Here is a 25,212-nt window from a genome sequence, read left to right as displayed (position 1 = left end):
CTCCAATGTCTACCACCCTCAATAAATTGGGTGCTATGAGATTAGACACCACAAGATTCTTTGCATTCATATCAGAAACCAAACTTCAATAGATAAATACAGATGGCACCAATTATTGTATGGGTTGCTGCCACAAGGAAAACATTTTGTTATGCAAATTTATGAACCCAACACCTGTTTCAGCAATAGTCACACCAATAACAATCTGCAGACTGGGTTGCTAAAGGCATTTTGAAATGGTTACCTTTTCTCTGTTAGTATAACTGGACATACACATTGATCCAGCTGTGTTATCGATTACTTTGGAAAATTCCCATGGAGTCAAGTATTCAAAAGATCAGATTTGCATCTTTTCACTGATGGGCATCACAGTCTGGTAAACACATCTGGTCATTTGTACTCTGCACAAATTGTCATGGAAAGCCTTTGGGGCTCACAGATTGAAATCGGAACACACCTACTGTTTGCGTGTAGGCCCTAAGGATGAAGATGTACTTCTTTCGATTATTTCGTCCAAGTTACTGCGGCAAGCTGATTTACCATCTATTGTCTAAAGGCATTTGCAAAGTACAGAGAGTCAGTTCAAGGACAAGCCCCACTTTCCAGACCCACATTTCCTGGTTCTTCCTTAGAAGGCATTACATTTCCTTCTTGTAGCTCTAGTATTTGTAGTATTTGTAACTTCACGTATCATTCTGTAATTATGCCTGTCAACAGCTGGGGGGAGTGAAACTGTCCTGGGTTATTTATCATGGAACCAAAGGGCTGCTTTCTTTTTCTGCCCTATGTGGGCAATTACACTTCTACTCAGAGTCATGAGATAATATGTAATCGGTCTAGCACATAGTAAGGGCCCAGTAAAAGGCAAATGGACATAATTCCTTGCTCTATCGCTGGTCGCATGATGTCCTTGCACACCATCATGTTTTTTTCTGATTTCTTTACCACAAAAAGAAAAAAAAAGAATTATTCTACCTCATAGAATTGTTGAGTAAAAATAAGGCAATGTGTGTGTGAAAATGAATGAATGTAGGCTTTGGAACCAGGCAGATATGAACTAGAATCCTATTTCTTCCTTTACGGAGCTTGACGCATTTACTTAGTTTTTGAGAGCCTTTGGTGCTTTCATCAAAGGGGGCTAAACAGCTACCTGTTGGAATAGTGGCAAGAATAAAATGAGTTCAAGTACGGAAAGTGTTTCATACAGGGCCAGCCACATAGGAGGGCACTGAACAAATGTTAATTCTCTTCTTCTGAATTGTCAAGCCCAGTGAAACTCTTTCCACATAACTCGCACTTAATAAATGTTCATTGATTTGAATTGCTCTCTTAATCTTCCTCAAGAGTTTTTTATTTTCTTGCCTGATATTTTCTTCTCCCCTCTCAATAACCACCCATCTGTTTGTATACTAATTACAAGAGAGACAAGTACTGTAGGAAATGTGTCATCAGACTTGGGTAGGAGCAAAGATTAAGTTCTAAATCTCTGTTCTTTCTTCAAATAGATCCAGTCTACCATACTGAAATTTTACGTGTCCCTCATCATCTCTGTGATTATCAAATGCATTGCTTTCCATATATTTCCTAGTTGGAGGAGGATTAGTATTTTGACAGTTTGGGGACAGGGCTGCTTAATAAGAGGCCCTTGAAAGATTTAATGCAGTGAAGATTTGCTCTAGAATTTAGAAGTCTAGCCATGCAACCAGATTCCATGTTGTCAAAAGCAGTTTCATAATTGCATTTTATTCATCTCTGCTAAAGATAGAGTTTGGCTGACTCATTCTCAAAGTGTGAACTTTGCCTACTTGCCCCTTCATTTTATGCTGTATGCTCCTGGCAAACCAGATGGAGGAGTAGATAAGGAAGATAGCAATGATATCAAGCATCGATTAGTTCCAATATTTCCAAGGTTGGTGTTAACATAAAATGGTTGGATTTTGGAAATAGGATTTCCAATACCATTTAAAAAGCTAATTTTGATTGTAAGACTAGATCATCCTTGTTGCATAAACATTTGTTTAAGAGTTGGGTCAAGCAAGCATTTTAAAAGATGTATTAAAAAGATATCACATGATCATTATTAAAGTAGAAACACAAAGCTTGTGAGAGTTATTAATAAAAGAAAAGCACCAGGGCGCCTGGGTGGCTCAGTCAGTTAAGCGTCTGCCTTCGGCTCAGGTCATGATCCCAGAGTCCTGGGATTGAGCCCCACATCGGGCTCCCTGCTCCACGGGAAGCCTGCTTCTCCCTCTCCCATTCCCCCTGCTTGTGTTCCCTCTCTCGCTGTGTTTCTCTCTGTCAAATAAATAAATAAAATCTTTAAAAAAAAAAAGAAAGAAAAGAAAGCACCAAGGAAACCTCCCAGACTCACGACCCCACTTCTTCAAGACTGTTTGACAAACATGCCATAACTTGTTTCAGGAACAACACACACAAGGTCTCTCCCCTTGGGCAAGTTACTTTAGCTCTTTGTACCTTAGTTTCTTCCTCTGTAAACTGGGGCTAAATATGATACCTGCCTAGCAGAGTTACCGCAGAGTGTCTCACTGTCAATAAAGTTGGCTACTATTTCAATTATAATGATGATTATCACTATAGTTAGAACCCCACTGTTCTGATCAGTGGAGGAAAGATCCAGCTGAAACCATAAAAGGTCTGAATGATAGACTTAAAAGTGAAAGAAGTTAAGTAGTTAACAAAAGGCCTCCTACTAGAACTCTGTGTAGAGATAGTAATCACATGTCCTGAACCAAAAATGAGAACATGGGCTTTGGTACGTGATCAGACAGTGGAACAGAATATTCACAGTCAGAACTGTCCTGGGAAATCTAGACATACAAAGCATAATAATGTTTCATAATAAGTCACACATGGGTTTATAATTAGAACACTGATTATTTGTATTTAAAGATTTTTTCTCAAGTATTTTAGATATTTTGTCAAAATATTATCAATTTGTATCATCTACTGTGCTTTCTAAATAATACTGCATGCTAGTCCACCTCCCTTCAGTTTTGAATAGGACGAACATTATTGGAGACTGAATTAATGAGTAGATCATTATCCAGTCATCCAGGATTAATGGACCTAATCCTGTGCTAGGTAAAATGGGATATCCAAAAGATCCACTTTTAACAGGGAAACAAAGCATACCTTATTTGCCCTATGGCATCACCCATAGTTTTAGTTAAGAATGGAGTAGGCCTGTTTTTTTTTTTTAATATATATTTTATTTATTTGACAGAGAGAGAGAGAGATATCACAAGCGGGGGTGGGGGGTGGGGGTGGGTGTGGGGCAGGGCAGAGGGAGAGGGAGAGGGAAAAGCAGGCTCCTGGCCGGGCAGGGAGCCTGATGCGGGGCTTGATCCCAGGGTCCTGGGATCATGACCTGAGCCGAAGGCGGACACTTTACCAGCTGAGCCACCCAGGCACCCCAGGACTGAGCCTGGTTAAAAAAGATAGGCTGGGGGGGGCGGAGCAAGATGGTGAAGGAGTAGGAGACCTGGATTTCGTCAGGTCTCAGGAATTCAGCTGGATAGGGATCAAACCATTCTGAACACCTACGAACTCAACAGGAGATCGAAGAAAAGAATAGCAACAGCTCTCTGAACAGAGAAGCGACCACTTACTGGAAGGTAGGACGTGCGGAGAAGTGAATCCGAGGCGATATTCGGGAGGATAGACGGCGGGGGAGGGGGCCTCCGTCGGCTGCTTCTGGCAAGTGCTAGAGCCGCGGAGCACAAAATTGGAACTTTTAAGTCGGCTCCGCTGAGGGACGTCGCTGCAGTGGCTAAGCGGGGGGTGGAACCCTCGCGGGACAGTGTGGTCTCAGGACCCTCGGGGTCACAGAAAGACCGGGGGTGCCTGAGTGCGCCAGAGCTCCCAGGTATCGGAGCGGGGAAGCCGGCTGCAGAGACGGAGCCGAGGCGCGGGCTCTCAGCTCGGGGTGGCCATAAACTGTGATCTGCGGCCCAGTCGGGCCACTGCTCCTCCAGCAGGGACCCAACAAGCGGCAGAGGCGGGGAGACTCCCCTCCCCCCCCCCCCCGAGGAGCGGTGCAGTAGCAGACTGCAGGGATCTGCTGGGTTTGGAGACTCCACACGGGATCGGATGCCAGAGACAGAAACGCTCGGTCACAGGCCGGGTGAGCACGGAGTGCGGCCGGAGACCGGGGAGACGGGAGTGACTGCTTTTCTCTGGGGGCGCACTGAGGAGCGGGGCCCCAAGTTCTCGTCTCCTCCCAGGCGGAGACTGGGAGGCCGCCATTTTCACCCTGGTCCTCCAGAGCTGCAGGGAAAGCTTGCTGGGAACAAAAGCTCCCGAGAGCAAACCCGAGCAGCTTGCTTAGCCCGGACCAGCAATGTGGGGCAATTTCGCCTCCGACAAAGACATTTGGGAACCACGGCAACAGGCCCCTCCCTCAGAAGATCAGCACCAACAGCCAGCCAAGACCAAGTTTACCGATCAATGAGAACGGGAGAACTCCAGCGCTAGGGGAACACTGCACATAGAATTCATGGCTTTTTTCCCATGATTCTTTAGTCTTTCAAAGTTAATTTTTTTAACTGCCTTTTTTTTTTTTTGAGTTTTTCTTTTTCCCTTTTTCAACCAACATCTTATCAATCCCTTTTTTAAAAAAACATTTTTATTTTTCATTTTTAGAGTCATATTCTATCCCTTCATAGTAGTTACCCTTAGTTTTGGTATATACATATAAGTTGTTCTCTCTTTAAAATTTTGAGATACAGTTTCTTCTAACAGATCAAAATATACCCTAAATCTCTAGTGTATGGCTTTGTTCTAGTCTCCTCCCTGATCACATTCTCTCCCCTTTCTTTTCTTTTTTTAAATCCTCTTCTCTTTTTTCAAACAACTTCTTATCAATTCCTTTTATAAAATTTTTTATACGTTTCATCTTCACAGTCATATTCTATCCCCTCATCGTATCAACCCTTAATTTTTGTACATATATAAGTTTTTCTTTCTTTAAAATTTTGGGAGGCACTTTCTTCTAACAGACCAAAATACACCCAAAATCTAGTGTGTGGCACTGATCTAGGCATCAGCCTGATCATATTTGATTGTTTTTTGTGCGTTGTTTGTTTTTATCTTTTTCTTTTTTCTTTCTTTCCCTTTCTTTTCTGATTTGTTTAGAGTATATTTTTCTGGGGACGTTGTTACCCTGTTAGCAGTTTGTTCTCTCATTCATCTATTATCCTCTGGACAAAATGACAAGATGGAAAAAAATCACCTCAACAAAAAGAACAAGAGGCAGTACCGACTGCCAGGGACTTACTCAATACGGACATTAGTACGATGTCAGACCTAGAGTTCAGAATGATGATTTTAAAGATACTAGCTGGGCTTGAAAAAAGCGTGGAAGTTATTAGAGAAACCCTTTCTGGAGAAATAAAAGAACTAAAATCTAACCAAGTCGAAATCAAAAAGGCTATTAATGAGGTGCAATCAAAAATGGGGGCGCTAACTGCTAGGATAAATGAGGCAAAAGAGAGAATCAGTGATATAGGAGACCAAATGATGGAAAATAAAGAAGCTGAGAAAAAGAGAGATAAACAACTACTGGATCACGAGGGCAGAATTTGAGAGATAAGCGATACCATAAGGCGAAACAACATTAGAATAATCGGGATCCCAGAAGAAGAAGAAAGAGAGAGAGGGGCAGAAGGTATATTGGAGCAAATTATAGCAGAGAACTTCTCTAATTCGGGGAAGGAAACAGGCATCAAAATCCAGGAGGCACAGAGAACCCCTCTCAAAATCAATAAAAATAGGTCAACACCCCGACATCTAATAGTAAAACTTAAAAGTCTCAGAGACAAAGAGAAAATTCTGAAAGTAGCTCGGGAGAAGAGATATGTAACCTACAATGGTAGAAATATTGGATTGGCAACAGACCTATCCACAGAGACCTGGCAGGCCAGAAAGGACTGGCATGATATCTTCAAGCACTAAATGAGAAAAATATGCAGCCAAGAATGCTATATCCAGCTAGGCTCTCATTGAAAATAGAAGGAGAGATAAAAAGCTTCCAGGACACACAAAAACTAAAGGAATTTGCAAACACGAAACCAGCCCTCCAAGAAATATTGAAAGGGGTCCTCTAAGCAAAGAGAGAGCCTAAAAGCAACATAGACCAGAAAGGAACAGAGACAATATACAGTAACAGTCACCTTACAGGCAATACAATGGCACTAAATTCATAACTTTCAATAGTTACCCTGAATGTAAATGGACTAAATGCCCCAATCAAAAGACACAGGCTATCAGATTGGATTAAAAAACAAGACCCATCGATATGCTGTCTGCAAGAGACTCATTTTAGACCCAAAGACACCCCCAGATTGAAAGTGAGGGGGTGGAAAACCATTTACCACGCTAATGGACACCAAGAGAAAGCTGGGATGGCAATCCTTATATCAGACGAATTAGATTTTAGACCTAAGACTGTAATAAGAGATGAGGAAGGACACTATATCCTACTTAAAGCGTCTATCCAACAAGAAGATCTAACAATTGTAAATATCTATGCCCCTAACGTGGGAGCAGCCAATTATACAAGGCGATTAATAACAAAAGCAAAGAAACACATTGACAACAATACAATAATAGTGGAGGACTTTAACACCCCCCTGACTGAAATGGACAGATCATCTAAGCAAAAGATCAACAAGGAAATAAAGTCTTTAAATGACACACTGGACCCAATGGACTTCACAGACATATTCAGAACATTCCATCCCAAAGCAACGGAATACACATTCTTCTCTAGTGCCCATGGAACATTCTCCAGAATAGATCACATTCTACATAACAAAGCAGGTCTCAACTGGTATCAAAAGATTGGGATCATTCCCTGCATATTTTCAGACGACAATGCTTTGAAACTAGAACTCAACACAAGAGGAAAGTCAGAAAGAACTCAAATACATGGAGGCTAAAGAGCATCCTACTAAAGAATGAATGGGTCAACCAGGAAATTAAAGAAGAATTTAAAAAATTCATGGAAACCAATGAAAATGAAAACACAACTGTTCAAAATCTTTGGGATACAGCAAAGGCAGTCCTGAGAGGAAAGTATATAGCAATACAAGCCTTTCTCAAGAAACAAAAAAGGTCTCAAATACACAACCTAACCCTACACCTAAAGGAGCTGGAGAAAGAACAGCAAATAAAGCCTAAACCCAGCAGGAGAAGAGAAATAATAAAGATCAGAGCAGAAATCAATGAACTAGAAACCAAAAGAACAGTAGAACAGATCCACAAAACTAGAAGCTGGTTCTTTGAAAGAATTAACAAGATTGATAAGGCCCTGGCCAGACTTATCAAAAAGAAAAGAGAAATGACCCAAATCAACAAAATCATGAACAAAAGAGGGGAGATCACAACCAACACCAAAGAAATACAAACAATTATAAGAACATATTATGAACAACTCTATGCCAGCAAATTAGATAACCTGGAAGAAATGGATGCATTCCTAGAGATGTATCAACTACCAAAACTGAACCAGGAAGAAACAGAAAACCTGAACAGACCTATAACTACTAAGGAAATTGAAGCAGTCATCAAAAGTCTCCCAACAAACAAAAGCCCAGGGCCAGATGGCTTCCCAGGGGAATTCTAACAAACATTTCAAGAATTAATACCTATTCTTCTGGAACTGTTCCAAAAAACAAAAATGGAAGGAATACTTCCAAACTCATTTTATGAGGCCACATTACTTTGATCCCAAAACCAAAGACCCCATCAAAAAGGAAAATTACAGACCAATATCCTTGATGAACATGGATGCAAAAATTCTCACCAAAATACTAGTCAATAGGATCCAACAGTACATTAAAAGGATTATTCACCACAACCAAGTGCGATTTATCCCTGGGTTGCAAGGTTGGTTCAACATCCGCAAATCAATCAATATGATACAATACAATAACAAAAGAAAGAACAAGAATCATATGATCATCTCAATAGATGCAGAAAAAGCATTTGACAAAGTACAGCATCCTTTCTTGATCAAAACTCTTCAGAGTAGAGGGATAGAGGGTACATACCTCAATATCATAAAAGCCATCTATGAAAAACCCACAGCGACTATCATTCTCAATGGGGAAAACCTGAGAGCTTTCTCCCTAATCCCTAAGGTCAGGAACACGGCAGGGACGTCCACTCTCACCACTGCTATTCAACATAGTATTAGAAGTCCTAGCCACAGCAATCAGACAACAAAAAGAAATAAAAGGTATCCAAATCGGCAAGGAAGAAGTCAAACTCTCACTCTTTGAAGATGATATGATACTTTATGTGGAAAACCCAAAAGACTCCACTCCAAAACTGCTAGAACTCATACAGGAATTCAGTAAAGTGGCAGGATATAAAATCAATGCACAGAAATCAGTGGTATTCCTATACACCACAAGACAGAAGAAAGAGAAATTAAGGAGTCAATCCCATTTACAATTGCACCCAAAACCATCAGATACCTAGGAATAAATCTAACCAAAGAGGCAAAGGATCTGTACTCAGAAAACTATAAAATACTCATGAAAGAAATTGAAGAAGACACAAAGAAATGGAAAAACGTTCCATGCTCATGGATTGGAAGAACAAATATTGTGAAGATGTCAATGCTACCTAGAGCAATCTACACATTCAATGCAATCCCCATCAAAATACCATCCACTTTTTTCAAAGACATGGAACAAAAAATCCTAAAATTTGTATGGAACCAGAAAAGACCCCAAATAGCCAGAGGAATGTTGAAAAAGAAAGGCAAAGCTGGCAGCATAATTCTGGACTTCCAGCTCTATTACAAAACGGTCATCATCAAGACAGTATAGTACTGGCACAAAAACAGACACATAGATCAATGGAACAGAATATAGAGCCCAGAAATGGACCCTCAACTCTCTGGTCAACTTATGTTTGACAAAGCAGGAAAGAATGTCCAATGGAAAAAAGACAGTCTTTTCAACAAATGGTGTTGGGAAAATTGGACAGCCACATGCAGAAGAGTGAAACTGGGCCATTTCCTTACACCACACACAAAAATAGACTCCAAATGGTTGAAAGACCTAAACGTGAGACAGGAGTCCATCAAAATCCTAAAGAGAACACAGGCAGCAACCTCTTCGACCTCAGCCGCAGCAGCTCCTTCCTAGAAACATCGCCAAAGGCAAGGGAAGCAAGGACAAACATGAACTACTGGGACTTCAAGATAAAAAGCTTTTGCACAGCAAAAGAAACAGTCCACAAAACCAAAAGACAACCGACAGAATGGGGAAAATATTTGCAAATGACATATCAGATAAAGGGCTAGTATCCAAAATCTATAAAGAACTTCTTAAACTCAACAACCAAAGAACAAATGATCTAATCAAGAAATGGGCAGAAGACATGAACAGACATTTTTCCAAAGAAGACATCCAAATGGCCAACAGACATATGAAAAAGTGCTCAACATCGCTCGGCATCAGGGAAATCCAAATCAAAAACCTCAGTGAGATATCACCTCACACCAGTCAGAATGGCTAAAATTAACAAGTCAGGAAACAACAGATGTTGGCGGGGATGCGGAGAAAGGGGAACCCTCCTACACTGTTGGTGGGAATGCAAGCGGGTGCAACCACTCTGGAAAATAGTATGGAGGTTCCTCAAAAAGTTGAAAATAGAGCTACCATAGGATCCAGCAATTGCACTACTGGGTATTTACCCCAAAGATACAAATGTAGGGATCCGAAGGGGCAAGTGCACTCTGATGTGTATAGCAGCAATGTCCACAATAGCCAAACTGTGGAAAGGAGTCGATCCCATTTACAATTGCACCCAAAACCATAAGATACCTACGAATAAATCTAACCAAAGAGGCAAAGGATTTGTACTCAGAAAACTATAAAATACTCATGAAAGTAATTGAGGAAGACACAAAGAAATAGAAAAACGTTCCATGCTCATGGATTGGACGAACAAATATTGTGAAGATGTCAATGTCCATTGACAGATGAATGGATAAAGAAGATATGGTATATATATATATATATATATATATATATATATATATATATATATATGGAATATTATACAGCCATCAAAAAGAATGAGATCTTGCCATTTGCAACGACATGGATGGAACTGGACGGTGTTATGCTGAGCGAAATAAGTCAATCAGAGAAAGACATGTATCATATGACTTCACTGATATGAGGAATTCTTCATCTCAGGAAACAAACTGAGGGTTGCTGGAATGGTGGGGGGTGGGAGGGATGAGGTGGCTGGGTGATAGACATGGGGGAGGGTATGTGCTATGGTGAGCGCTGTGAATTGTGCAAGACTGTTGAATCACAGATCTGTACCTCTGAAACAAATAATACATTATATGTTAAAAAAAAAAAAAGATAGTAGGAAGGGAAAAATGAACAGGGGGAAATTGGAGGGGGAGATGAACCATGAGAGGCTATGGACTCTGAGAAACAAACTGAGGGTTCTAGAGGGGAGGGGGTGGGGGGATGGGTTAGCCTGGTGATGGGTATTAAAGAGGGCACGTATTGAATGGAGCACTGGGTGTTACATGCAAACTATGAATCATGGAACACCACATCAAAAACTAATGATGTAATGTATGGTGATTAACATAACAATAAAAAATTTAAAAAAAGATAGGCTAAAATTAATTTTTTCCTTTTCTTCCAGTAAAAAGTAGGTTACTCTTAAAAAGACACAGAAATGAACAGAAAACTAAGTAATACTAAAAGAGACCAGATCTAATAATAACTCACATCTATTGAGTGTTACACATTATATGTTACCCAATATTTTGACCCTTACAGGACTCTTGAGAGGGAGTTCATATTATCATCTTTATTTTTACTTGAGGGAATCTGAGGTTTAAAGTGGTTAAGTACCCTGTGCCAGGTAAGATAGCTGGTTAATTGGTGGAACTATTCGAATCCAGGCAGTTTGAATCCAGAGCCTTCATGTTTAACCATAACCAGTACATGCATAATATCTACAAATATATAAACATGTAGTTATAAATCTACAAAGCTAAATGTTGGTGAAAATTCAGTGGAAAAGGCAGGATTTAAATGTTGAGAGGAGCAAAAAGGGGCAAGGGAAGGCTTTCTTTTTTATATCAGGTTGAGAGACTGAAAGGGTTTGAGAAGATTGCTTGCATTTTCTACATATACGGGTCTACCCACAATACTCATCTTTGATCTGTTTCTTTTCCGTAATGTGAAATAATAATAGTCCTTATCAGATAACTTTGTTGTAGGGGATTAAATGAATCAAAATATGCACAGCACTTAGAACTACGCACAATACCCAGAAAATAATGTTAGCTTTGATTATTGGGATTTTTCTTGAAAATGATATTAGTTTATATTTTATAGTACTATCTAAGGTAGAAGGTCTCAGAATTGAGCATGCATCGGAGTTATCTTCAAGGGTTATAAGAACAGATCGCTGGGCTCTACCCCTAGAACTCCTGATTTAGTAGGTCTGGAATGAGGTCTGAGAATTTGCATTTCTCATGAGTTCTCAGCTGGTGCTGAAGATACTGGTCCTGGGGCCACTCTTTGAGACTCACTGGTCTAAAGTTGCTTAATGTATCTGATTGAAACACAGGCCTGATATACCCATTTAGGGTGAAGCAGGTAGAGATTTGAAGTACCTCTGTTTTCTGGCAACTTTGCACGTATATGTATATATATTATATATAATACATATAAATGTATAATATATAATTATATATATCACACTTACATATAAATTGATAGAAACAATTTGATTGTCTTGGCTGATAATAAAGGAAGGCCACTTTATGGTAAAAAGTGGGGAATTGGGTCAATTTAGAGTCCAAGGTGGATCTAATTCAAGCTATGTATCCTATGGAAGAGAAAACTTAGGCCCAGAGAGGTGAAATGATTAGCCTAAAGTTACCACCTGGGAGAATGTCATTGCCAAGGTCAGACCTAGGTATTCTGACTCCCCACAAAGTGCTTTCCACTAGATGTACTGCTTATTGGTAGCCTGTTTGAAGGACATAAATCATCACCCCAGGCAGCAGTGGAATCCATGCTGTGTGCGGGAGAGTAGTGCTGTATGCTCATAAATACTCCGGACTTGGTGAGAAAGTAGGGAAAGTCTTCCTCATTTCCTTGTTATATATATTCTCCATATTACCAGGGAGAATGTTCTACTGTGTCTAGAGATCAGCCTCAATAATCAGGTTGACACGTAGGCTCGCTTTCTCTACACGGCCCTCCAATTACTGTGTCCAGAATAACTCTTTTTAGCATATGGGGGTGTTGATCAGCATGGATATGACTGTCCTTAGCTCCGCTGTTCCCTGTTATAATCCAGTGACAACAGATGTTGATACTGTAATGTTGTATCCTAGGTTGATCAAACAGTTACGTTTGGATCCTACTCTGAAGTGAAAAGGCTTCTGGCTTTTCAGTCGATACCCTATTCTACACTATTCCAAATCACAAGGGGAGCAGCCCTGGGAAAAGAATTCTCTCAAGGGAAAGCATGAAATTAGGTGTGAGAATTCTCCCCAGATTCCGGTCTCTTTTTTAGAGATGTTCCAGGTCTGAAGAAATAGAGAAAACTAAGGAGTAACCTAATTGTTTCTGTGGTCAACACGAAGTATACTGTGGGGGAAAACTGGCTGTTTCTGGGTAGGAGTCTCCATTAGTGTTCCAATTATTTGGAGCCTATAAACATGGGCCCTGGATTTAGAGGGGGTATAAGTAGTAAAGAATCAACCTTTCCCAATGAGAGTTCTGACCTTTGCCCTTGGATATCAGGAGGTGATCTCTAGGGCCCTGGAGTGTCCTGCTTGATAAGTGTCTTTGCTTGGGGGCTTTGGTCACCAGACAGTCTAACAATGTAATTTATGCTGGGGGCCTTCAGCCACACCGTATCTGTTCCAACCTCTAGAGGAACTAGGGACTAAAGGCATTAGTGTGACCTCTGAGAAGGGTCAGAGATGAAAGGTCAGAACATGGGCAGTGTGTGATTGAGTCCCAGTAAAAACTTGGGACATCGAAGTGTTAGGCGAGCTTCTCTAGTTGGCAATACTCGATGTATATTGTTACACATCATGGTTGGGAAGGAGATAAAACCATCCATGACTCCATGGGGAGAGGATGACTGGAAGCTCCATCTGGATTCCTTTTGGACGCTGCCCTATGCATGCTTTTCCTTGGCTGGCTTTAATTTGTATCCTTTCAATGTTATAACACTAATTGTAAGCATAGCACTTTGCTGAATTCTGTGTTGCTCTAGCAAATTAGCCAGTGTGAAGGTGGTCAGGGCCCCCAAATTTGTAGATAGCGGGCCTGAAGTGAGGTTGATTCTGGGGACTTCTGAACTTAGGCTGGAGTAGAAATGAGGCCAGTTTTGTGGGGACTGGTCCCTCAGACTTCGCAGTTTGCTAAATTCATTAGGGTGCTAGTGACAGGATAACAGAACATGAGGTAAGAAGATTTGAGTATTATTCATAGTGGGGAACTCTATGAAATCGGTGAGTTTAGGCGTTTGTATTTTGGAAAAGATGCATTTAAGGGGCGCCTGCGTGGCTCAGTCGGTTGAGTGTCTGCCTTCGGCTCGGGTTATGATCCCAGGGTCCTAGGATCGAGCCCCACATGGGGCTCCTTGCTCAGCAGGGAGCCTGCTTCTCCCTCTGCCTGCTGCTCCCCTCCTGCTTGTTCTCCCTCTCTCTAACAAATAAATAAATAAAATCTTAAAAAAAAAGATGCATTTAAAGAAGTCTCTCCTAGATGGGAGGTAAGAGACCAATATCCTGGCAGGAAAATCCATTGCAGATCTGAGTGAGAGTCCGAATAGAGTGAATTTCAGCAAATTACTTCAAGCCTTAGATAAATGGAGCTAAATACAAGTTAAAAGTGATGATTTATGCAGAAATGTTTTAAAACTACCATATGTAAATGTGAAAGAACAAAATTTTTGTGGGAAAAATCTGAGTATAACGGTCACAAACTGAGTTATACTGAAGTTAAGACTTTTTTTTTTTTGATATTTCCCCCCTCAGGTTACAACGAGTCATTTCCCTGAGTTTTTTGGGCACCATTTGTATATTCAAAATTTTAACTTGATAGGCAATCCAAGTTATCTCTAATATACTTTCCTGTGTGTGTTCCCAAGCAAGACTTTTATTTATTTGAGATATAATCGACATATAACATTATATTTCAGGTATACAACATAATTATTTAATATTTGTATAAACTGCAAAAATGAGCACAAGTTAACATTCATAACCTCACATAGTTATAATTTTTTTATGATGAGGACTTTTAGGATGTATTCTCTTAGCAACTTTCAAATGTAACAGTACAGTATTATTAACTACAGTCACTGTGCTGTATATTACATCCCCCAGACTTAATGCAAGGTACTTTCAGATCCAAAAAATTTAGGTGCTTAAGAAAAGTGGTTTACATATTTCAACTTCTCCCCAGATTTCTTATCATTTCCCCAAAGTGTCTGACTTGTATTTCCCCCATATCACGGGTTCAAATTTTTCAGAGCTTAACATTTTTAAAATTGTGCCTCAGTGTAAGACGGATTTTCGGAAGTTAAGGTTCTGGGGTGAGGTGTATGGTTTTGGAGTTTTACCAGAGGCAGAACGATCGAGCTTCTGGAGCGCAACCTCCAGGGTAAGGTACGGGGGCGGGGGGAGGGGGGACGTGTTAGGCTCGTTGCCGAGGTCTGGGTGGGCATATTTGGGAGTTCTCAGAGGAGCATTGCCCTCCTCACGCTGGAGGCAGTCTGGGGGCGGCGCTCCTAAAAGGTGGGCGCGAGTGGATCGGCGCTGCTGGGCCTCGCTCGGAAGTGTCTTAGCTGGGCAGGGCCCAGAACGGCCCGTTTCCCACCTGGATTAGGATGGTTCCGATGGGGTCGTAGCTTTCAGTCTCCTGTGCCATGGCTAGGGCCGGGGAGGACTACCTCCCGAAGGAGGAGCGGTCTCCAGGTGTCGAAGACAGGGGCGGAGAGCGCTCGTCCCCATGGCAACCCCACGCGCAGCCCGGCCTCTTCTACGTCGGGGGAGGAAGAAGGGGTGTGGGAGGAGTCAGGGTAGCCGGTTCCTCCCGTCAACGCGCCCTTCCTTGCGCGTCTCCCCCGCGCGCCGGCGGCCGTGGTGCAGCCCAGGCGGAAGCGGCTCTGGGACGGAACTGGCTTGCAGGCGCAGCTATGGCTGCGGGCGTTCCCTGTGCGCTTGTCACCAGCTGTTCCTCCACCTTCTCCGGAGACCGGCTGGTCCAGCGTGAGTAGCGGGGCTACTGGGCCGACGTCCAAAACACCCGAATCTCGGCGGGCGGTGGCCTCAGAACCGCGGTCTCCCTCTCGGCCTTTGTCGCCGCCGCGGGGCCTGGGCTTTTCCTCCGTTCGGCGGGGGCCAGAGGCTCCTCGGGTGCCGCTCAGACCCGGTCCGGGTGTCCAGGTCCCGCAGCTGTCTTCCTCCTAGCTCTCACACTCATTGCTTGTCTGCCCGCCCGGCGCGCTGTTGCTTTTCTTCCAGCTTTTTCTGCAAAGTAGGACTCATCCCTGCCCCGCCCAGCTCATGGGTTGTTGCGGGCTCCTTGGAGATGAACCCAGAGGCGCTCTGGACATTGTACCGAGTTACCCGGGTGTAAGGTGCAGAAATTGGGATGCTTGTTGCGGTCCCTGCTCCTGAGGTGGAGAGTAGGTTTCCTCTTCGCTCTCTTGACGTACATGAGTTAGCCTTGTCCCCTCTTCTCGAGTTACTCTGCCTTGCCTTCCTCCTTAGGCGTAGGCTCTCGGGCAACATTAGCTTTCGGGTGTTTCTGGGCCCAGTTTCTTGGTCTCTGGACCTTCATGGTGGCTGTCAAACTAAGTAACTCTTAAAAGAAACCTTAGGCGAGACCAGTATAGTAGACAGAGCATGGGGCTGGGTCCTAGGCTCAACTTTTTCGGTAAAGGATTCTGTGAAGTTGATTGTAACGCAAGACACCTGTTTTAAATGCATGGCTTTGAGTCAGAGCAGTGACTCTCAGCTGTGTGATGGTAAGCACACTTAACCTCCACCCTTCAGTTTTCTTATCTGTAAGATGGTGATGATTTTCACAGGATTGTTGTGCTTAACCCAGAGGCTGGCATAGAGTCAGCGTTCGATAAATGGTAGTCATTATTATTAAAGCACGTTATCTCTCTAACCCCCAGTTTCCTGGTCCTAAAAATGGGGCATATGAGCCTATCTCAGGATTATTTGAAGGACAGGTGACATTTTGAAAGCACTTTGTAAACTGTAAAGCGTCACACAGCCATATATATTTTTTCTGTACCTGTCAAATGACAGAATTAGGACATCCCTCCAACACGAATGTTCTATAAACTTAGCATTTGTGAGCACTTAAAAAGTTCTTTGCCAGGGTAGAAATTTAATTATAGCCCTTATTAAAAGGAGTAACTGCTCTATGCCTTTTCCTTACCCCTTAGTAGTGCTCCTTCCCATTTATTCCCTTTCTTTTCTTTTTAAAAGATTGTTACATTGTAAAAGTAGTGCATTAAGTAATATTTAGCATATCAAGAAAAGAGAATGTCAGCCATGGTCTCATCACACAAATACTGTGAACATGTGCATTTCCTTCAGTCTTTTTTCCAGTCTTTTATGTTAAAAAAATTGTAATTACATTTCATACCTAATTTTTATCCCATTTTATGTATAATTTTTGTTTTATTCATTGTTTTTGTATTTTGTATATAAAAATTTAAAATATTTTATTTTTAAATGTGTAAATATATGCAAGTATGATTAACACATCTATAAAATGTATAAAATAATTTATATTTAAATTTTATATATAATATTTTGTGTATATATATTTTTTGGGGGGGAGAGAGAGAGGGTGCACGTGCATAGGGCAGTGGGAGAGAGAGAGAATCCTAAGCAGGCTCCATGCTCAGCACAGAGCCCTGGGTGTGGAGGGGTTTGATCTCATAACCCTTAGATCATGACCTGAGCTGAAATCAGGAGTCAGACTCTTAACTGACTGAACCAGCCAGGCGCCCTTGTGTATAATTTTTATCCTGATATTTTTCATTTAACATTACATAATTTATGATGTAATATAAATTACTTTCCGTCATATATTTCCTCTAGTGAACATAAAATTTGCTCAAGATTCTTAAAATCCTTGTGTATTTAACTTTACAAAATAATTACATGCATTTGGATTTCCATTACTGATACATAAAAGTCCTTTCAAAGCCAATTTCAGAAATATTTGTTAAGTATTCTGACGGCTATGGTACTCCCCCGTGCTCTTTAAGGATCAGAATTGGCAGACATGGTCACTTCCTTGAAAGAGCTGATGACCTATAGTTGGCAAATAGTAACACTGTATTTCTTTAAAGTACATTAGCATCCTTATGGTAAAATTAATTCTGTAAAATAATCCATTTTGTTTCTATATGTAAAATTCCTCTTAGATACATCAAAAGCCAACTTTTGTGTTTATTAAAATTAGGTGGCCTTTGTGATTCCATTAATGCTGTGTAGGGAAAAAATAAGAGCAGTTAGTGAAGACATTACTTGTAAGGAGAAGTGAACTATAACAGAGGGCTTTATCATTTCTTCCCAGGTTATTGATAGGGTAGGTAGCACTAGACTGCAGTATTTGTTGAGCATTCGTTCTGTTTTATTATAATTAAAGATTGCATTAAATTAATCATGAATTGAGTCTAATTTTGATGTAAGAGATGAAGATGACCATAATGAATGATGTTTGTCAAGTGTTCCGTGATATTAGGCCACAGTATGATTTTGAATTGAATCTGATCTTTTTTGGGAAGGTTTGGTTTCATTCATCAGGAAGAGGAACTAAGGGCTCTCCAGTTTCTTTCAGCATCTGATCTGTTTAACTGCTTTTACCCAGTGGGAAGTATTTCATAATCAAATAACCAAGTTTGTTATAAATACACATGAACTAAAAATCAATAGGCCTCTGCTTGGATAAAGTGCATGCATGGATTTTGGGAAAAACTTTTTCATTTTGTCACTCAAAGGCCTTATTTTCAGTATTCTGGGTGGGTGTCTGACATCAGATAAAAGGGCATTACAGACTTACATTGTAGACTTTCTTTTTTCTCTTTTTTATTAGCATGTAATGTATTATTTGTTTCAGGGGTACAGGTCTGGGATTCATCAGTCTTAACACAATTACACTGTAGATTTTTAAAGGGAAATGAAGGTTCAGGACACTTGAGAGGGCCTCAAGAAAGGCTGTATGTGGTATGAGAGCAAGTGTCTGTATTCCAGGGCCAGACCTCTTTCCACCTCATATATATTCATATGAAGATTTTACTTTCATTCTAGAAAAGAGTATTCCGATACTAAGCACAGAGCTGGCCTCTGTGCCAGTTACTATAGCCAAAATGACAAAGTGCTATTCCTGCTCTTAAGAGGGATGTAGTAAAAGTGTGTGCGCCACTAGTGAAAGTATTAAAATGTAAATACCTAAGTTGTAACATTTTACTCTACTTTCATAGAAGGAACTTTATTTTTTACTTATTTTAACTCCAGTATAGTTAACATACCATATTTATATTAATTTCAGGTATACAGTATAGTGATTTAATAATTCTGTACATTACTCAGTACTCATGAAGATAAGTGTACTCTTGGGGCAACTGGGTGGCTTAGTCGGTTAAGCATCTGACTCTTGATTTTGGCTCAGGTCATGGTCTCAGGGTCGTGAGATTGAGCCTCTTCCTCGGACTCAGCCCAGAGTCGGCTTGAGGATTCTTTCTCCCTCCCTCTCCGCCCCTCCCCCTCCTCGTGCTGGAACACTCTCTCTAAATAAATAAAATCTTAAAAAAAAAAAATAAGTGTACTCTTAATCCCCTTCACCTATGTGACCCATCCCCTCACACACTTCCTTCTGGTAACCATCTGTTTGTTCTCTATAAGTTAAGAGTCTATGTTTTGGTTTATCTTTTTTTCTTTATTGTTTTGTTTCTTACATATGAATGAAATCATACAATATTTGTCTTTCTTTGACTTATTTTACTTAGCATTAGACCCTCTAGATCCATCCATATTGTCACAAATGGCAAGATTGCATTCATTTTTTTTTAAAGATTTTATTTATTTATTTGAGAGAGAGAGAGCACGAGAGGGAAGAGGGTCAGAGGGAGAAGCAGACTCCCCGCCGAGCAGGGAGCCCAATGCGGGACTCGATCCTGGGACTCCAGGATCATGACCTGAGCCGAAGGCAGTCGCTTAACCAACTGAGCCACCCAGGCGCCCAAGATTGCATTCATTTTTATGGATGAATAGTATTCCATTGTATATAAATTCACCGCATCTTCTTTACCCACTCATCTATCAGTGGACGCTTGGGCAGCTTCCATAGTTTGGCTGTTGTTGATAATGCTGCGATAAACATAGGGATGCATGTATCTGTTTTTGAATTAGCGTTTTCGTTTTCTTTTGTTAAATATCCAGTAGTGGAATTACTGGATCTTACGGTAATTTTTAATTTTTTGAGGACTCTCGAGACTTCTACTCCTAGAAGGAGCTCTGGATAGAAAAGTCCCTGGAGACTTGCTTGATGATGTTGAAGTGTGTAATGCCAACTCAGCAACTGTAAGCCATTCAGGTTCTACATCTGAACATTTGGAGCAAAATTATTTCTTTCAGTGAAATGTGGGAATTTGGAGATCTTTACAATCATAGCAAACATTTGTATGTATATCAGTACTCTTCTCAAACGTGTTCTCACGTCTTTTAATTTGGTTCTTGTATCCCTGTGAAATCATGAAGTCAGGTTATCTCCATTTTGTAAATGAAGAAATTGTGGCTTGGAAATACCAGGTGACTTGCCCAAAGTGCTCAAGTACTAAGTGTTGGAGCATATGTTCACATTCAGGATTGGTATGCATGGAATACATGAATGAAATGTGTTGGAATTCCTTAGCAATCAGAACTATTTAAGATGGTGGCATTGGTGTGGAAATGATAGAGAAGAGTAACCCCTAAAAGAGGGTTTTAAAATAGGGGGTTTTAAATAGAGGGTTTTGCATTTCCATTTAGGAGGATTGGAGTCTTAATTCTGAGTGAAGAAAAAAATATCTTTGTCCAGAGGACCTATATTTAAAAAGAGCATTATGCCCAATAGTTTTGAACAGTATCTGGATTTTCTCATTTGAGTGTACTCAAAGTAGAGGCATATTATATATATTAGTCATTCCTATGCAGGATTAACATTAAAAATAGAAAGTTGTTCAAGATCATCTCTACCATCCCTTCTAGATGTAAAATTCTTTGTTACCATGTTACTTATTTTTATGTTAGATTATATAGTGCATCTTACCTCTGGCATTCTTAATTTTTGTGTGTGCATTTTTTTTGAAAACTGCCCCCCTTTTTTTGTAGTATAATATCCCATTCTGCCTGTTTACATTAGTATAATTCACCAATCTTACTCAGATTTCCCCAGTTTGACTTTTACTCATTTGTGTGTGTGTATGTATTCTACACAATTTTGTCACCTGTGGTTTGTGTATCTACCACCACAGTCAAGATACTGAATACCACAGGGGTCCCTTGTGTTGCTCTTTTATAACAACACCCACCTCTCTTCCAGGTTATGCCCCCAATCTTTATTCTAACCCCCGGCAACCACTAATCTGTCCTCCATTTCCAAAATGTTATCATTTCAAAAATGTTATACAGGGGCGCCTGGGTGGCTCAGTTGGTTAAGCATCTGCCTTCGGCTTAGGCCGTGATCCCAGGGTTCTGGGATCGAGCCCCGCATCGGGCTCCCTGCTCTGCGGAGAGCCTACCTCTCCCTCTCCCTCTGCTGGCCTCTCTGCCTACTTGTGCTCTCTCTCTCTCTTTCTAATAAATAAGTAAAATCTTTAAAAAAAAAAAATAAAGAAAATGTTATACAATTGGAACCATAGAGTAGATTTAACTTTTGGGGATTGGGTTTTTGTTTTTGTTTTTGTTTTCCTGCTCAGCATAATTCCCTAGAGATTCATCTATATTGTGTGTGTGTCCATTCATGCCTTTTGACTGCTGAGCAGTATTCCATGGTAAGGATGTGCCACAGTTTATTTACCTGTTGACGCACTTCTGGGCTCATTCCAGTCTTTGGTTCCTGGTCCTGTTTTTGTATAAAGTTTTATTGGCATACAGCCGTGACCATTTGTTTACATTTTGTCTGTAGCTACTTTGCAGAGTTGAATAGTTGGACCACAGACCATATGGCCCACAGCCTAAAATATTTCCTGTCTGGCCCTTTATTGAAAAAGTTTGACAACCTGTATTCTGAGCATGTGTACTAATGTGTACTAATCTGTTTAACTGTTAGAACATTTGAATGCTCTTGTTAACGATCATTCTTCTCATTTTGCAAAGAAATTGCAACACAGAGAAATTAGGTAATCTGCTCAAGGCCAAATAGCTGAGCCAGGTTTTCAACCCGGGCAGTCTGGCTCTAGGAACTGCCTCTTAACCGGTCCTGCCCTCAGTTAACTCAAAATACGGGAACTGAAAGCAGGAAAGGCACCAGAGAGGCGGCAGCTGAGCTATGGGGGTTCTCTTTGAAGGCTGGAGGGATAAGAGGATTTAGCCTGTGGTCCTTTGCTTTCTTAGGAGAATAATGCTTGGAACAGAGCTAAAACTTCTCGCTAATTTGAACTTAGCAAGTCCACATAGGACTTTCTACATTTTTCCAGGATTTAACTAAGGCTCAGGTGCCAGGTCCTGGTCACCTGGTTTCCACAGCTCCCCTGGCAACTGGAAAATTAGCACAGCCATTGTTTTCCTCTGCTTTTCTCCCAGGGATTTGCAGTTAAGTAGGGACCTGGTCCTAGAGAAACCTCCCTGGACTAGGGGGAGGCGAAATGGTGGCTTTTAAACAAACTACATTCTTTCCCTCATTTTAGATCGGAAGACTATGCCCAGCTGAGATTTGGGTCTCCTTTTAGGACAATTATCTTGATTTTCCCAGGATTGAAGATTTCTTTTTAATTCAAATATATAGCTGACATATATTAGTTTCAGGTGTATGACCTCATGATTTGACAATTAGAAGCATTACCAAATGCTCACCACAATGGTGTAGTTACCATCTGTCACCATAAAAAATTATTACAATATTACTGACTATATTCCCTATGCTGTACTTTCTATCCCTGTGACATTTATTTTAAAACTGGAAGTTTGTGCTTCTTAATCTCCTTCACCTATTTCGCCTATCTCCCCAAACCCCTCCCCTCTGGCAACCACCAATTTGTTCTCATTTATGAGTCTGTTTCTGTTTTTGTTGTTTTGGTTTTTAGATTCCACATAGAAGTGAAATCATGCAATATTTGTCTTTCTCTGACTAATTTCCCTTAGCCTAATAGCCTCTAGATCCATCCGTGTCACATTTTAAAGTTGCAGTAGACACTCCACTTTTGGAGTGGAGAATTTGACTTTTTGTGTTTGGAATTCAGATGCACTTAGCCATGGAAACAGTGCTCTACCCCTTAGTCCTTAAAACTGCGGAACCAGATAGCTCAATTATATATGATGGGTAAGCTAGGCCTTGGGGAATTACACAGGCATTACCAGCCATCACTTATGACATTGTTTCTTTGGGAAACATTCTTCTTCAAGACTGGGAGTTTGTTTCTTGGCCTATCAGACCCCTATCCTTACAGAAGGATCTTAAAGTAATGTCCTAAGGAGAACATTCTTACTTCAAAGGTAGGGGCTTATCGTACAGCTTAGCTGACCCACATTGTCCAACGGGGAAGACGATAAAAGCTTGGATGTTTTAAATTTGTATTTTCTGTAGCTGCTTTGGTATTCTGAGCCTTTTACTCTGGGAATAAGTTATAATTTTTGCTTAAGCAAAGTTGTTTATTTTTGTTGTGGTAGGACGACTCTGCTTTTGATTTGATTGTATATTTCCAAGGCTTTATTTTCTTCAAGGGAAGAATGATTGGGCTAACAAGATCTTCCACGAACGGTTTAAGGTTGTCATCACAGAATGATACAGTAAGTGGTCAGACTAAAGCAGCGACTTCAGCTGGTAATGGGATAGAGGATTGTTTTTAGCTATGATAATATATTTTTAAATTTTCAATTAATAGTAAAAGAGGGCTTAAGATTTTTATCTTGAATAAAAGAGGGATGTTAAATCTTCAACCTAAGGAGGAAAAAGATTAAATACAAGTTCATATTCTCTCCATACCCAAAGGAACTTACAAAATGTGCCCATGTTATCCTTCTAGTGTGAGGTTACACGTGTGTATGTGTGTGTGTGTGTGAGTGTGAGTGAGTGAGAGAAATCCAAGCTTAATGAAGTTGTGATCTTCCAAGGATGTTCAGCCCATAAACACTGGGGAGCCAAGATTCAAGTATAGTTCTTTTATATACATGAAACATCATGAATTTCTTGACAGCCAGAACTACATGTCTCCATGGTGGGAGGTAGGGATAGGAGAAATTACAGTAAAAGATTTTACTACGAAGATGAGAACTTCTCAGGCTTAAGTTAAGTGTATACTTTTTCCTTCATGGTAGTTAGAGCCTTAGTAGATGAACTATGATAGGTTAAATAATTAAATTAAGACACCCTTATTGGTGTTCAGTTCGTTTCTTTGTGGAGTAGAGAATTTGACTTTTTGGGTGACGTTATTGTTGATGAGGGAAATGATTATAAGGTGTTTGCCTTCCCAACAAACGGCATTCCAATAAAGAGGGTGGAGAGTACAAGGAGACACACCAGTGGAAAAGTATTATGCATTAACCCACGTTGCACAGAACCATTTATGATGCAGAGAGCATTGTATCGTCCTGGACAATTCTAAGTGTATCCAGACTCAGACCTTTACTTCTGGGCCATTCAGCTGCCTGTTTCTGTGCAGCAAAAGTAAAAACATCTAGAGAGTATGTAGTGGTCATTTGGTTTAAACAACTTGCCCCGTCTAATTCCTCAACAAATAGTGACGCTTCATAAATAATGAAATCTGATAGAGAACCATTTTTTAAAAGGTTAAGGTATGAAAATTGTTTTGAATATGTCTGGCAGGAATGATAATCTGGACATGACATTGTATTTGTGTTGGAGCCGGTGCACACAGATACCACAAACACATCTTTAATAATTACTCATCCAGAAAGCAAGAGCGACGTAGGTTAAGACAAAGAGGACAGTTGTGAAACCCAGAGAGCCTGTGTGATGTTGTAGGTTCAGTAGCAAATCACCTATTTAGGGTTTAATTTTCCACACTGACCTGAAGGCTGGTTCTACGCGGAGATGGGGAAAAGTATTATCCTTGGATCAAAATCCAAATCTGTATGCTCAGAGCAGGGAAATGTGTGATCATTTGGTAATAAACAGCTGAGCTAAGAAAATTGCCATTCTGTCTGAATTCCGCTGGGGTTGTTCAGGGGCTTTGTGGGGGGGGGGGAGACTTTTTGTGAATTGAGCACTGAGTTCTACCCTTTTCCTGGCTATTTTGACTTTAACAAGTTAGCTTTCTTCCCACAAATAATTTACAGTATTTTTACCTTTGCCATCATTGTTCTAAGTCTCTAAAACATCATGTGCCTCAGTCACCTACCTCCTCAGTAAAATAAGGACATTATCTTCCAGCTTCCATGATTTTTTTTTAGCAGCTTTATTGGAATATAATTCAAATACCGTAAAATCCACTTAGTTTTGGTGCAGAACATTTCTATCATTCTAGAAGGAAACCTTGTGCCTATTTGCAGTCACTCCGCATTGCCACCCCCCAGTTCTAGGCAACCACTTATGTACTTTGTCTTCACAGATTTGCCTTTTGTGGACATTTTATTTAAAAGGAATCCTGTAATATGTAGTCTCTTGTGTCGGCCTTCTTTTACTTAGCTTAACATTTTTGAAATTCATCCATATTATAGCATGTACTTCATATTCCATTGTATGGACGTACCACACTTTATCCATTCATCAATGGATAGATATTGAGTTGTTTCCACTTTTTGGCTATTACGAGTAATGCAGTTGTGGAAATTCAAAGAAACTGCTGTACTGTTTTAAGAAACTGCCAAACTGTTTTCCAGAGTGGCTGTACCATTTTATGTTCCCATCAGCAATATGGGGGTTCTGGTTTCTCCTCATCTTCTACAGCACTTGTTATTGTCTGTATTTTCAATTACAG

General features: G+C 40.6%; 2 protein-coding genes across 13 annotated transcripts in view; one reads left to right on the top strand and one right to left on the bottom strand.

Moving 5' to 3' along the window:
• The window catches only part of IQCH (IQ motif containing H), a 218,485-nt gene extending 203,387 nt beyond the window's left edge, over window positions 1–15,098 (bottom strand). For 9 of the 10 annotated variants that reach the window (XM_025884587.2, XM_073877244.1, XM_073877245.1 and 6 more), the window contains exon 1: window positions 14,922–15,098. In XM_025884587.2, coding sequence (XP_025740372.1) covers window positions 14,922–14,972 — 51 coding nt within the window. In that variant the 5' untranslated portion in view covers window positions 14,973–15,098. The remainder of the gene's footprint in view (window positions 1–14,921) is intronic. The other variant, XM_073877252.1, reaches the window with a different exon arrangement.
• Window positions 15,099–15,156: 58 nt separating this feature from the next.
• The window catches only part of AAGAB (alpha and gamma adaptin binding protein), a 66,859-nt gene continuing 56,803 nt past the window's right edge, over window positions 15,157–25,212 (top strand). For all 3 annotated transcript variants that reach the window (XM_073877254.1, XM_025883998.2, XM_025883997.2), the window contains exon 1: window positions 15,157–15,313. In XM_073877254.1, coding sequence (XP_073733355.1) covers window positions 15,241–15,313 — 73 coding nt within the window. In that variant the 5' untranslated portion in view covers window positions 15,157–15,240. The remainder of the gene's footprint in view (window positions 15,314–25,212) is intronic.

Source organism: Callorhinus ursinus, unplaced genomic scaffold (assembly GCF_003265705.2).
Source record: "Callorhinus ursinus isolate GAN/ISIS: 27379988/994484 unplaced genomic scaffold, GSC_fseal_2.0 scaffold25, whole genome shotgun sequence".
Taxonomy (NCBI): Eukaryota; Metazoa; Chordata; class Mammalia; order Carnivora; family Otariidae; genus Callorhinus; species Callorhinus ursinus.
The sequence above is the reverse complement of the archived record's forward strand: the minus strand, read 5'-3'. Positions and strand labels throughout refer to the sequence as shown.